This window comes from Gymnoscopelus microlampas, assembly GCF_963454915.1.
Source record: "Gymnoscopelus microlampas genome assembly, chromosome: 21".
Classification (NCBI taxonomy): domain Eukaryota; kingdom Metazoa; phylum Chordata; class Actinopteri; order Myctophiformes; family Myctophidae; genus Gymnoscopelus; species Gymnoscopelus microlampas.
In genome coordinates this window covers 7,060,534-7,073,430 of record NC_139958.1, presented here as the reverse complement: position 1 = coordinate 7,073,430, position 12,897 = coordinate 7,060,534, and the positions used below count along the sequence as shown (strand labels likewise).

General features: G+C 41.4%; 1 protein-coding gene across 1 annotated transcript in view; it reads left to right on the top strand.

Moving 5' to 3' along the window:
• itga1 (integrin, alpha 1) overlaps nucleotides 1-12,236 on the top strand; it is a 99,046-nt gene extending 86,810 nt beyond the window's left edge. Inside the window, exons 18-22 of the mRNA XM_084047070.1 lie at nucleotides 332-439; nucleotides 955-1,059; nucleotides 2,114-2,209; nucleotides 2,352-2,465; nucleotides 7,993-12,236. Of these exons, the coding sequence (XP_083903196.1) occupies nucleotides 332-439; nucleotides 955-1,059; nucleotides 2,114-2,209; nucleotides 2,352-2,465; nucleotides 7,993-8,058 (489 nt within the window). The 3' untranslated portion in view covers nucleotides 8,059-12,236. The remainder of the gene's footprint in view (nucleotides 1-331; nucleotides 440-954; nucleotides 1,060-2,113; nucleotides 2,210-2,351; nucleotides 2,466-7,992) is intronic.
• The last annotated feature ends 661 nt before the right edge of the window (nucleotides 12,237-12,897 follow it).

The window sequence follows — 12,897 nt, the reverse complement described above, 5'->3', positions numbered from 1 at the left end:
AGCGTTGTGGGCTTGTAGATCTGCTATTTTTGGCTAAAGTTCTCCTCATAAAAGGGATGCTAGGTTTCGAGTGGTTATGATAAACAGAAAAAATCATATCACATACAGATTTGGCGGACCCCCTGTAACTCTGAGGACCCCCTAGGGGTCCCGGACCCCCTGTTGAAGACCCCTGCTGTAAACTGAAAAAAAAACAAACGTTTTATTTTTATTTTTTTCAAAAGGGCACTTCTGGTCAAGAGGGCAAAGGGCAGGTGCTCTAGCACCACCTATGCTCTATCTGTGCACATCCCTGATGAAAGTTGACTCTGGCTTCCTTTCCTTGTCACAGGTGGTATGTGATGCTGGAGGTCAGATGAACCATCAGAACATCAAACCTGATAGAAACCCTCTTTACAAACCTGCACCAAAGTCTGAGTCCCTCAGTAACTTCTTGGTGGTGAGTAATAAGCTCTGTCTGTCCATAGCTTCAGTCCCGGGTTTCCAGAAGGTGGCATATACCTGTTTCCCATGGCTTTGATTGATTGGCTCGGTGGTGTGAAGCTGTGTTTCGGCAGTGCTGGAAAAAAGTACACAAATGTTTTACTTAAAGTAAAAGTATCAATACTGCAATGTGGAATTACTCACTAATTTAATACTAAGTACCAAAAGTAGAACGTACTCATTATGCAGAATGTCCCATTTCACTACTTTTCAAATGTTTAAAATGTATAAAGATCTTTTGAAAATAGCAGATCAACAAGCTCACATTGTGTTGTGAGCTTGTAGATCGGCTATTTTCAAAATGTATATAGGGCTGAAGTGGTTAATGTATGTTTTGTAATATAATCTTCCGGTTCAAATCTGCTGCCGAGCCAATGAAGCTTTTGCACTGTTTCAGTGTTACAAATAGATACCGGTAAATGAACAGTGAGTATTTTACAGTGTTCTGTGTGCATTTGTGTTGCGGTGCAGAGCTGTGATGAACAGCCGTGTGCGACCATCTCCTGTTTCATCCCTGAGGCCAAACTCAGTCAGGTCAACATTACATTTAGGGTGTGGAAACCAACATTCATCAAGGTATGATGACACTTATTTATTTATACCTTTGTTAACCCATTAAGACCTGAGGCCGATTCTACAAATGTCTTCTAAATCCTAACAGTTTTCAGAAAAAAACGTATGTTTCTATAATATCAGTGGTTCTCAAAACGTTTTAATGTCAAGGACCGTCAAAATGGTATTTGGCCGCAGACCCCCCATCTCAAAAATATTTTGTTCCAGTGACCCCCAGAAGCACAACATTTGAGTTAAAACGCTTTGAAAAAAATATATATTCAAAGATTTGCAAACAATTCATGAATAGCAGCTCTACAAGCTCATAGCACGGCACAACGTGACGTGCTATGAGCTTGTATCATGTCTGCTATTTTTGAATAGCCAAAGTATAAAATGACATGGATAAAAAAATATATATATACACACACATACTGTGTGCTGCGATTAATGTAGATACTTTGATATTTTTCTTTACCTTCTACTTACTATTGCTGCCATATTGTAAATCAGTGGTTCTCAAACCTTTTCGTGCCAAGGACCCCCAAATAGACACTTATTAGACCGCGGACCCCCATTTGAAAAGATAAGCCAGGGACCCCCATAATAGAAGATGTTTACGGCTCTCTGGCAGTGCCATTTCAACCATTTTAATTTCAAGGACCCCCAGTTTGACATGCATTAGGCTACGGACCCCCATTTAATGGCATGTATGTCTCTGGGACCCCAATTCATATTGTAAAATCAATGTTAATGTAACTCTCAGAGTTACAGACCCATAAGGGTCCATTTCGTCCCTGTCCATCATTTAGCTGGGGACCCCCTGGAACCCCCTCAAGTACCCCTGGGGGTCCTCGGACCCCACTTTGAGAACCAATGTTGTAAATCATGTCTTTGTTATTGTTGTTATTGCTGTCTGCTACAGTACATTGTTGAGTACTCTTGTGCACTCGTACATAAAATGAAACAACAACAACATTGAATCTTGAAAACAATTTGAAGCTGATTGACAAAGTAGTCACATACGTATTTTGGTCCAGAAATGTAACCTTTCTACCATAATGAATGGTTATTCCAGGCAACATTCTCCAGTCTGTACATGGTGGTCAATGGAACTCTGCAGAACATGAACACGGATCTGTTTGTGCTGAACAAGGCCGACAGTTCCAGAAATGTGAGTCACGGGGATTTACAGTATTTACAGTATGTGTGCTATATGATGATGTACTGTATACGTGCTGTATGGTTTTGAGAACTGTTTATGTGTGTGTGTGTGTGTGTGTGTGTGTGTGGGCATGTTTATGTGTTAACTATAGGTCAAGATCCAGGTGTCTAAGGAGTCGTTGGGAGGAATTCCTATCTGGATCATCATCATCAGCATCCTTATAGGACTGCTGATCCTAGCCCTGGTTATCTTCGCTCTCTGGAAGGTAATATCATTTATAGATTGCAGCTTTAACCTGTATTTTCTTTGGTCAGCCTGTAACAATGGATCCAACAGAATATCAAACACACAAGAGTTTATATCTCAGTCATCAAACATTCAAAAGCATTCAGAGCAGTGTTGATTTTGACAACAAATTTTGATTCAGTTTTAGTCATGGTCTTTTGAATCAAATTCCATTTATTTTAGTCATATTTTAGTCATCTGAAATGTTTTACTGTTAGTCTAGTTTTAGTCGACTAAATATCATAAGATTATAGTCTAAAATCTACAGTTGATTTAGTCGACTAAAATGTATGTTGGCGGAGCCTCGATGGCGTCGTAATGGCTGATTTTACACTTGGTTGCATGCTGAAAATAGCAGATCTACAAGCTCACAACGCGCCGCGCTGCGGCACGTTTTGAGCTTGTAGATCTGCTATTTTCAGAGCGCAACCAAGCATAAAATGACTTGTCTTTTAGTTCTATTGGATCTCTTCTCCACTCGTCCCTCACTAACATTTTAGTCTAGTTTTTATTTGTTGACGAAATTGGCAATATATTTAGTGTTAGTTTTAGTTGTAACAAGCTCTATTAGTATACTTTATAACTAATATAGATGAGACGGTCGTGTATCCTTTTAGGTAGCTTTATTGACAACTGGAATGACTCACAAGTATGAATGAATGGGTGTCTCACCTAATGTGTTCCCCCGTAGCTACACACATTGGTTCCTATACATATCTCCACATCTCCCTCTTTTAGTGAAGTACAACATTTCTTTTTTTCAAACACTGTTAATTTCTTTTACTGTACTTACACAAACACAACTCTTTTCTTTTACTTTAACTCAGGAGTGTACAGTATGAAATCAACTATTAAAGAATTCCTCAGAATAACATTTATGTTTCACACAATAGAACTTTGCAAATGAATTACTTGTAGTGTCTCTTTTCTTTTAAACCAACCACATATTAATTAACTTGAATGTACTGTTTCTATCTAGGGGTCAGGTTAGACTGCCTGAGTCCCCAAAGCTGTGCAGGGGTTATTCTGCCCTGTTTATCAACAGCTTTCTATCTAAGACACAGGTTATTATAAGTCCATTCTGACTGGTCTTTTAATCATGCGCCCTGATCTAGTAACTGTAGAAGTCTCTGGAATGACCCTGATGTGGGATCGGTTTCTGCGAAGACTTCCAGATGGCAGCTCGATGTTGTAGGACCTTGGTGTCTGGGCTGGACCTGTGATGGTCCCAGGCTGCTCGGTGTTCTTCACCCAGACTCTTTGTCCTGGTCTGAGCTCTTGTCTCGGCTGTGTGCGGTGTCTTTGATTGAAACAGGATGCTTGCTTCTCCTTCATCTGCTGATCCTTTTCTTTGAAAGACTGTAGGTCAGGCCACCTCGGCTCCAACTTCTCCTGACTGACGGGCAGGGGCGTCCTGATGTTTCGACCCATCAGCAGCTGTGCAGGAGATGCACCTTGTGCCAGGGGTGTGGCTCTGTAAGCCATGAGGGCCTTGTATGGATCCTCTCCCTTCTTCAGGAGAGATTTGACTGTTCCCACAGCCCTTTCAGCCTCCGAATTACCTTGAGGATAACGGGGGCTGCTGGTCACATGTTTGAAGTCGTATTCTCTGGCAAAGTCTGCAAACTCTGCTGCAGCAAACTGCGGACCATTGTCTGTGACCAGAACCTCTGCGACCCCATGACGTGCAAAGATAGACTTCAATTTCTCCTTTACATGGGCTGAGGTAGTGGAAGTGAGGTGAGCTACTTCTATGTATCGTGAGAAGTAGTCGACCACCACTAGGTACATAGCTGCATTCCACTGGAATAGATCTGCTCCAACACGCTGCCACGGCCTGTCCGGCAACGGTGTCGTCAGCAGTGGTTCTGGGAAGTTATGAGCCTCCTTGGCACATATTGCACAGTTTCCCACTTTCTGCTTTATGCGTTTTGACAGTCCTGGCCACCATATGGATTGTTGTGCTCTAGCGATACACTTTGTGATGCCCTGGTGACCTTCATGAACTTTGTTCAGCATCTCCTCTTGCATAGAGTCCGGGATGACAAGTCGTTCGCCTTTCATCAGTAGTCCATCTGCAATAAGCAGATCCTGGCGATATTGCCAGTATTGCTGTAACTCCGGTGGGAGAGCCTTTCTGTTAGGCCATCCAGTTTGCACCAGATTCTTTAATCTTTTGCAGATACTGTCTGCCTCTTGTGTGGCTCTGATCTGAGCCAGCCTCCCTTCTGACGCAGGTAGGTGCTCCACCACTTGGTTGATGTAAGCACCAACATCCTTCTCCAGCTGCGTTTCCTCCGCCGTCGGCGGCGCTTGGATCGGAGCCCTGGACAGTGCGTCTGCTGTAACCAGGTTCTTCCCCGGTACATGTTCAATCGTGTACGTGAAGCGAAGCAGTCGCAGTCTGAATCTCAGGATTCTAGGGGGCAAGTCATCAAGGGCCCTGCTTCCCAGCAGGGAAATGAGGGGTTTGTGGTCTGTCTGTATCAGAAAGTCCATCCCTATTAAATAGGATTGAAAGCGCTCACACGCCCAGGTCAGCGCCAGCGCCTCTTTTTCAATTTGTGCGTATCTACGCTCCGCATCTGTCATGCTGCGTGATATGAAGGCGGCTGGGCGCCATTCGCCTGACGGTTGCCTCTGAGACAGGACCGCTCCTAGTCCAAATGAGGAAGCGTCCGCTGCAACTTTTGTCACTCTGTTCGGGCAGTATTGTGCCAGGACAGCGGCTGAGCTGAGCTCCCGACGCAGCTCCTCGAACGCCCGCTGCTGCATACTCCCCCACGCCCAGTCGCTGTCAGCTTTGAGCAGCTCCCTTATGGGCTGTGAGAGCTCTGCAATACGTGGCGAGAACTTCCCTACATAATTCACCATGCCCAAATATCTTCTAACACCAGCGATATCCGTGGGTGTGGGCATGTCCGTGATGGCTTTAATTTTACTTGGGTCTGCTTCTAGGCCCTGGGCACTGACAACGTGACCTAGGAACTTGACACGGTCCACAGCAAACTGGCATTTTTCATCATTGAGTGTCAGCCCTTCCTTCTGTAGTCTCTCCAACACTTTGCTCAGCCTGTGGTCATGTTGTTCATGCGATGACCCAAAGACAAGGATATCATCTGCATGACACACTGTTCCTTCCAGTCCTGACAGCATCTGTGTCAGTCTCTTCTGAAAGTGCTCGGGTGCTGACGAAATCCCAAATGGCAATCTGTGAAAACAGTACCTCCCAAACGGTGTGATGAACGTTGTCAGGGGAACTGATTCTGGATGCAGTGGCACCTGCCAGAAGCCAGCTGTGGCGTTGAGTTTTGTAAACACTTTCGCTCCTGATAGCTTGGCGAGGGTTTCATCAACTGCCGGCAGAATGAGTCTTTCACGGCAGACGTATTGATTCAGGTGTGTCAGATCTACACAGATTCTGATCTTTCCGTTGGGCTTTGGTGCCACAACAATCCCTGCGCACCACTCTGTGGGCTCATCGATGGGAGCAATCACTCCCAGAGTCTCCATTCTCTGGATCTCCTCTTTGACTTTGTCTATCAAGGGTATGGGCACACGGCGGGGCAGTGACAATGCATAGGGCTTGGCATCCTCTGTCAGCTTAATTTTGTACATGCCCTGCAGGCAACCCAGGCCTGTGAAAACTTTGGCATACAGCCTTTTAATGTCAGCTGTCTGCTCCTGAATACTGTCAACCGTGTAGGCTAACTGCAGTGCTTCAATTGCTGGCAGGCCAAGTAGTGGGGTAGCTAATCTTTGTATGACAAACACTGGCTGTTCAGTTGTCTGCTCTTTGTATTTTATGATGCCATTGAACTGACCTCTCACTTGTAGAGCGTTGTCGCCCGGTCCCAGCAGTCTCTTTGTTGCAGTGGTGAGTGGGCCATGCTGCTTCTTTGAGTAGACTTTAGCTGGAATGGCTGTCACGTCCGCTCCTGTGTCCAGCTTAAAGGTGGTTTGTTGGCCATTCAACATCAGTGTCTTCTGCCATGTTTTTGACTGTCCACCTGCGGACACCTGTCCCAAGAAAACAGTCTCTACCTCCCGTTCCTGAATTTCATCCACGCTGCTTGGCCTTGTTTTACAGAGGGCTGCATAGTGGCCTTTCTTGTGGCATTTACGGCACTCTGCATCTCTTGCAGCACAGTCATTCAGGGAATGTGGTGGTGCTTTGCCGCATCGACCACAGCTCTTCTGCCCTTTTTCATAGTCCTTTTGACCCTTGAAGTGGGCACTTTTCCCTGTTTGAGGTTGTTTTTGAAACTTTTTCTTGAACTTCATCATATCCACATTAGCTTCTCTCTGGTCTGGGCTATGTGTCTCACGTACAGTGGGCTGCTGTTTCTTAATCTCTTCGTGTTGCCTCATTTTTAGTACAGTTTTTGCCAGCGTTAACTCGCTGTCCATCTGCAGACTCTCTGACAGGCCCTGGTGTCTTATGCCGACCACCAACCTGTCTCTGATCATGTCCTCCTGCAGTGCACCATATTGGCAGTGTTCTGCTAGTTTATAAACTGCAGAAATGAACGATTCAGCCGATTCACCTGGCTCTTGGCATCTTTTGTTAAATCTGCATCGTTCATAGATCACATTATGTTTGCAAACAAAATATTTATCAAAAGCTGCTTTTACTTTACTGTATTCCTTCTTGTCTGCATCACTCAAGCCCAGTGTGCACAGAATGTCATCAGCTTTATCACCCATGGTGTAAACTAATGAATTTACTTGATAGTCTTCATCCTTTTGGTCCAGTCCAGCAGCAACCCTGAACCTCTCAAACCTGCGGATCCAATTGGGCCAGCTTGGAAAGTCTGAGAAATCAAAGTTTTCTGGTGGACTTATGGAGAACAGGGAATCCATCATCTTCTCTCTGTGCTGTTTGGCTCGTTTTTTATTTTATTTATTTTTTTACTTTTAGATTTTTAAAAGTTTTCTTTTTCAAAAAAAAAAATCTTCTTCCAGGCAAGCAGGACCACGCGATGCTGTCTTCAATAGCACTCAGTCTCTTTTTACCCAACTCGGTAGCTATCTGCTATGCTACTACTACAGTTTCTAACTGCTAGTTAGCTTATTAGCTTAGCAACGCCGACCGGGACTTCCTATATAAACGTTCGTTTCTGCACTCAACAAACGTTCTTCTTAACGGCCTCCGACAATCACTGTGACGGGACTCGGCACTTCTGACACCATGTAACAAGCTCTATTAGTATACTTTATAACTAATATAGATGAGACGGTCGTGTATCCTTTTAGGTAGCTTTATTGACAACTGGAATGACTCACAAGTATGAATGAATGGGTGTCTCACCTAATGTGTTCCCCCGTAGCTACACACATTGGTTCCTATACATATCTCCACATTAGTCATCATAGCTTAGTTTTTATTTAGTTTTTGTCAGTGAAAAAAGGTAGTCGACGAACTTTTTTTTTTGGCAAAATCAACACTGATTCAGAGTGACTTTTACAATGAGGGTTTTATAACTTGAGTTTTCTGCTCGTTCCAGGCCGGCTTCTTCAAAAGAAAATCTATGGAAGACATTAAGGACATAGATGACATGACTGACGCGTGACACGGCCCCAGGTGTCCAGAGAGCCAGCAGCACTACTACGCAGCGTCTGTGTTTGACCGTCACCAGAGCCATCAGGTCACACAGAAAGACTGACAACAAGACAGTTGGCCCGTACAAAGGAATGCCATAAGACCCAAAGAAAGTCACCTCGGTTCGAGGACACAGCAAATGACCGGACAAACACAACCATTCTCTATGCAGACCTGGGTCTAATACAGAACCAGTAGTTGAATCCTTGTGTCCCTATATTCTGGGGCGAACTTTCAGTGAAAATAGCCGATCTACAAGCTCACCACGCGATCACAATGCTTGTAGATAGGCTATGTTCACTGAAGATATTTAGTGTAGAGAGGGTAAACAGGATGGGACTAGTATAGAGCCCAGGGGCACTCCGGTCAACTAAGTATATATGGTTTAAGTTGTTTAACATTTGTTTAACCTACTTTAATGCACCAGAGGCGGAGTGAACTCCGAGTGAACCGGAGTGACATTCAAACGGGTTTTCGGTTATCTGAGAGAAAGATCTATTTTACGTTAGGAGAATATGATGATTTGACTTTCAAATATACTTCCTGTGAATGTCTAAACTGTGTCAGTATACACCCCACACATCTGGGGATTCTAGAAAATCAATCAAGTTAAAGGTAGGGTAAGTGATTATCTTTGGTTAAAGTAAGTGTTAAATAGCTCTATATTCTGATAGTACTCATTGCTATAGAGTGTTTGTTCAGTAACAGGAGTCTCCATGTCTCTACAGCTCGTTATTAAACAGAAAATGCATTTTCAGGTCGGGATACCAATTTTATCCAATCAGGATAGAGAATTCAGCCAGAATACATATTAAACAAGTGAAATTGGAAGTGATGACACAAATGAATTAGCAGACACAAAATTGGAACTGGAACACTATAAAAATGAAGCTGATAAATGGGTACTCTCTCCTGATTGGCTGAAATGTTGTCACCTACCTGAAAATGTATTTTCTGTTTATTAAAGAACTGGAGAGACATGGAGACTCCATTTACTGAACAAACGCTCTATAGGAATGATTACTATCCGAATATAGAGCTTTAACCTTTTAACAAAAAACCTTTTGTTTCAACCAAAAAATATCACTTACCCTACCTTTAAAATAAATGCGAATAATTATTTACAATGGTATCCAGGTCTGCTATACTATAGGTCACCACCACATCCTTAAGAGGAGAAGAGGAGGAGAAGATATGAAGAAGGAATTAATTATTCATACATAAGTCTCCACGGCACACCAAAGACTAATTGCTAACTGAACAAAATAGCACACAGCGGTTTTATGAACTTCTACAAACACAATGCTTTACAGACCTAACCATAGCTGTTTATGAAACTATAGAGGAAATTCCAAAGTCACCCAAACTTTTGGTATATGACTGTGTGGCATCAAGCCTGATTTATACGTTGTTGTACGATGGCGTTGCACGCCAAAAAAAAAAAGCCCATCTACAAGCTCATGTAGCAAAGCATTACAGCAACAATGTCCAAAGGTTCCCACTGAGCATTAGACGTTAAAATACGTCTACCGGCAGGGCTAAAACCGGGTTATAAATGGTCTAACAGTGAATGTTTTTTCAACGTCTATACTTTGCCTAGACGTTGATGAGCTGTTTTTAAGCGTCTATATATAGACTGTCTATATTATAGTCGTCTATAACATAGCCGGTCTATATATTCTTTGAGACACACATCCGGGTTTTTGACCAATAAGCACCTTTGTTTGGCCCGATTTCGGGACAGCTGACTTTTTTTTGGGCTAAACAAAGGCATCACGTGACATTGATCCCCTTCTCCTATTCGCTCATTCTATGACATGACGTAGTATGTGTAGGCAGAAGAATAGACGCTTGCAAAACAGCTAATCAACGTCTAGGCTAAGAATAGATGTTGAAGAAACGTTCACTGTTATAACCCGGTTTTAGACGGAGGTCTAATAGCCGACTATGGCTCACTGGGTTTATTTGTTTCTGAGATGTACAGAGAACTATATTTGGGCTTGAACAGTCTGTGGTCGTTTAGAAACCTGTGTTAAAAGGTTATGCTTGATTCTTTTTTTTTTGTTTTTCGTGAAACACTGTACACACACTCGTTGATAATGAATATATATAGATATTGTTTTTCCTCGGCATTTCGACGATTTTAGTTATCTGCCTTTGTCACATGACACATTCCATATCTAATTCATAATGGTGGCTTAAGACACTGATATTTTCACACATTTTATTTTCTTAAAAATAGAGGTGTTGTGCGTAAGTTTTATCTTATCCGTCTCAATTCGTCCACACAACCAAAAAAACAGCATTGTATTGGCCTTTGCTCTCATGCCAAAGACTTTATGTAATCATAGCTTTTTAATTCCAGGTTAAATTAGAAAACGTACACACTGCACCTTTAAAATGTATACCATTGATTGTACTGTAAATGTAAGTAAATGCTCAAACATGTAAAGCTTAAAATGTATATATTATTGTGTTTCTTGCAGGAATTTCTTATAATTTAAAACAGAACTTAAAGTTTGGCATGTAAACCACAAAGTCTTATTCATCATCATTGGAAGATGACATCATTTTGCTCAGGTGATACAATTTATATTAATTATAACCCCCCCCCCCTTCTCAATTCATAACTAATCTCAGTATTTCAAAAGTTATGCAAATTTGTAAATACTGTTCTTTTGTTCTAGTCAACATTTTAAATGTATAATGAGATGGGTTCTGGAACTGTATGAGGCAGAGACATATATATCACATTGGTTGGTTATTCAAAAATAGCAGATATACAAGCTCAAGCCGCGCTATGAGCTTGTAGATAATTATGCTATTTTTAAAATATCTTGAAAATGTGTGCAGATCTTTGAATATATATTTTTAAAGCCAACATTTTTAACTAAATTCTTTGCTTCTGGGGGGGTCCCTGGAACAACATATCTTGAGATGGAGGTCGGCGGCCAAATCCATATAATGTTGGGGGTCCTTTAAATGAAAAAGAGAACCACTGATATAGCAACATACGTTTTTCAGAAAACTGTTTTATTTAGAAGACATTTGCAGAATCAGTCTCAGGTCTTAAAGGGTTAGTTCACCCAAAATTGTTTGATAATTCATGGATATTTTTTGGATCGTTTTTGTCACATTCCTAGTCATCAAATGATTGGCTTAGGAATGTGAAAAAAACAAAAAAATATCCATGAATTCAAGTCTCCATGACTGTCTAGTCAATAGGAAAAAAAAGTCATTTTGGGGTTAAGATCAGTTTTCATTCGTTGAGGTTAAATAATTGTAAAATTCTGTCAACTGGGTGAAGCAGCTTTAACATCAACTAGATGTGATATGACACCATTGAACTTATAGGGTGATATACCTGTCAGCTGTGTAACAGGTGTATCACTAAGTATTCACCAGCAGTTTAATGTTGATTGATGGTCCTTCATTATTTGATGAATCTATGTGATTCATTTAGCCACTTAAGACCCCCTTAAACTTGGTCATTCAACCAATTGTGAAAGTGATGGTAAAATAAGATAAAATTACAAAATAACGGTAAACGTTCATCAGAAGTTATCTGAACGTGAAGATATCTTCAAATTGTTTAATGTTGAAAATATATAACTTTTCATTTATATAACATGGAGCAATGACAAGCATTACATTTCATTTAAGTTGTAAATAGCAAATATTAGATTTTTTTTTACATGATATCACTAAAATTAGTTGATAACAAAACTTTTATTTGATTTTTTTTTTGCGATGGATTAATCGATTACACGATTAATTGTTACACAATAACTGATGGTTTTTTTTGTTTGTTTTTTTCAAATGGACTGCTTTTTTCTCCATGTTTTGCACATAGTATGTTAGCATTCATGACTGTTCTGTATATGAGAAACGTTGGGTGTTGGCATTTTTCTTCTTGTTCTTTTTCTGTCTCATCTGCATACAATAGAGCAGTGGTTCTCAACCTGTGGGTCGGGACCGTCAGGGGGGTCCCCCCATGATTTTGGAGGGGTCCCCAGATGTCAGTGCAGTGACAATTTTTAAGGACTTTTAAGACCTTTTTAATACCTAAAAAAAAGAAAGAAATCAACAAACTATACCATGAAAAGTGGTCAAACATTGGACAAATTGTCAAATAATATGAGTCTTTTTTTTTTTAAATAGCCGATCTACAAGCTCACAACGCCTCGCCTCGTTGCGAGGCGTTGTGAGCTTGTAGATCGGCTATTTTCACAATATTTATCTGTGGAACTGCTTGTCAGGATGGCGCGGACCCCCAGTTCAAAAAGGATTCTTTTGGGGGGTCGCGGCCTGAAAATTGTTGAGAACCACTGCAATAGAGTTGATGTTTTAATGGTCAACAGTGATTACTATTGAAATGAACTTCTAGACCCATCACTGTTTAAATTAAGCACATGTAAAAGTGTGTAGAATGTGTAAACTGTTGGCTATTTCAAAGTGTGCATGGCTATTATCAGGCTCAGATGCTCCAGGGTGAAGTCACAAGTTTCTTTTGTTGCTTTTTGTATTGAAAGAAAGTGTTAAAACACACTGGTTTCTCAACGTCAGGGGTCCGGGCACCACGGCACAGGGTCGAAATGGACCCTTATAATACTATAACTATAACTCAGAGCGTATACACTCTCAGAGTTAAATTAACACTGAAAATTGTACAGTGTAGATTGTGGTCCCAAAGATATAGATTTTTTTTCTCCCCCATTCGTACACTCTCAGAGTTACAGACCCGTAAGGGTCCAGTTACAATGTATAAGGTGTTAGCCTTACTAACCAAGAACCTACCATCAGTCTAAAA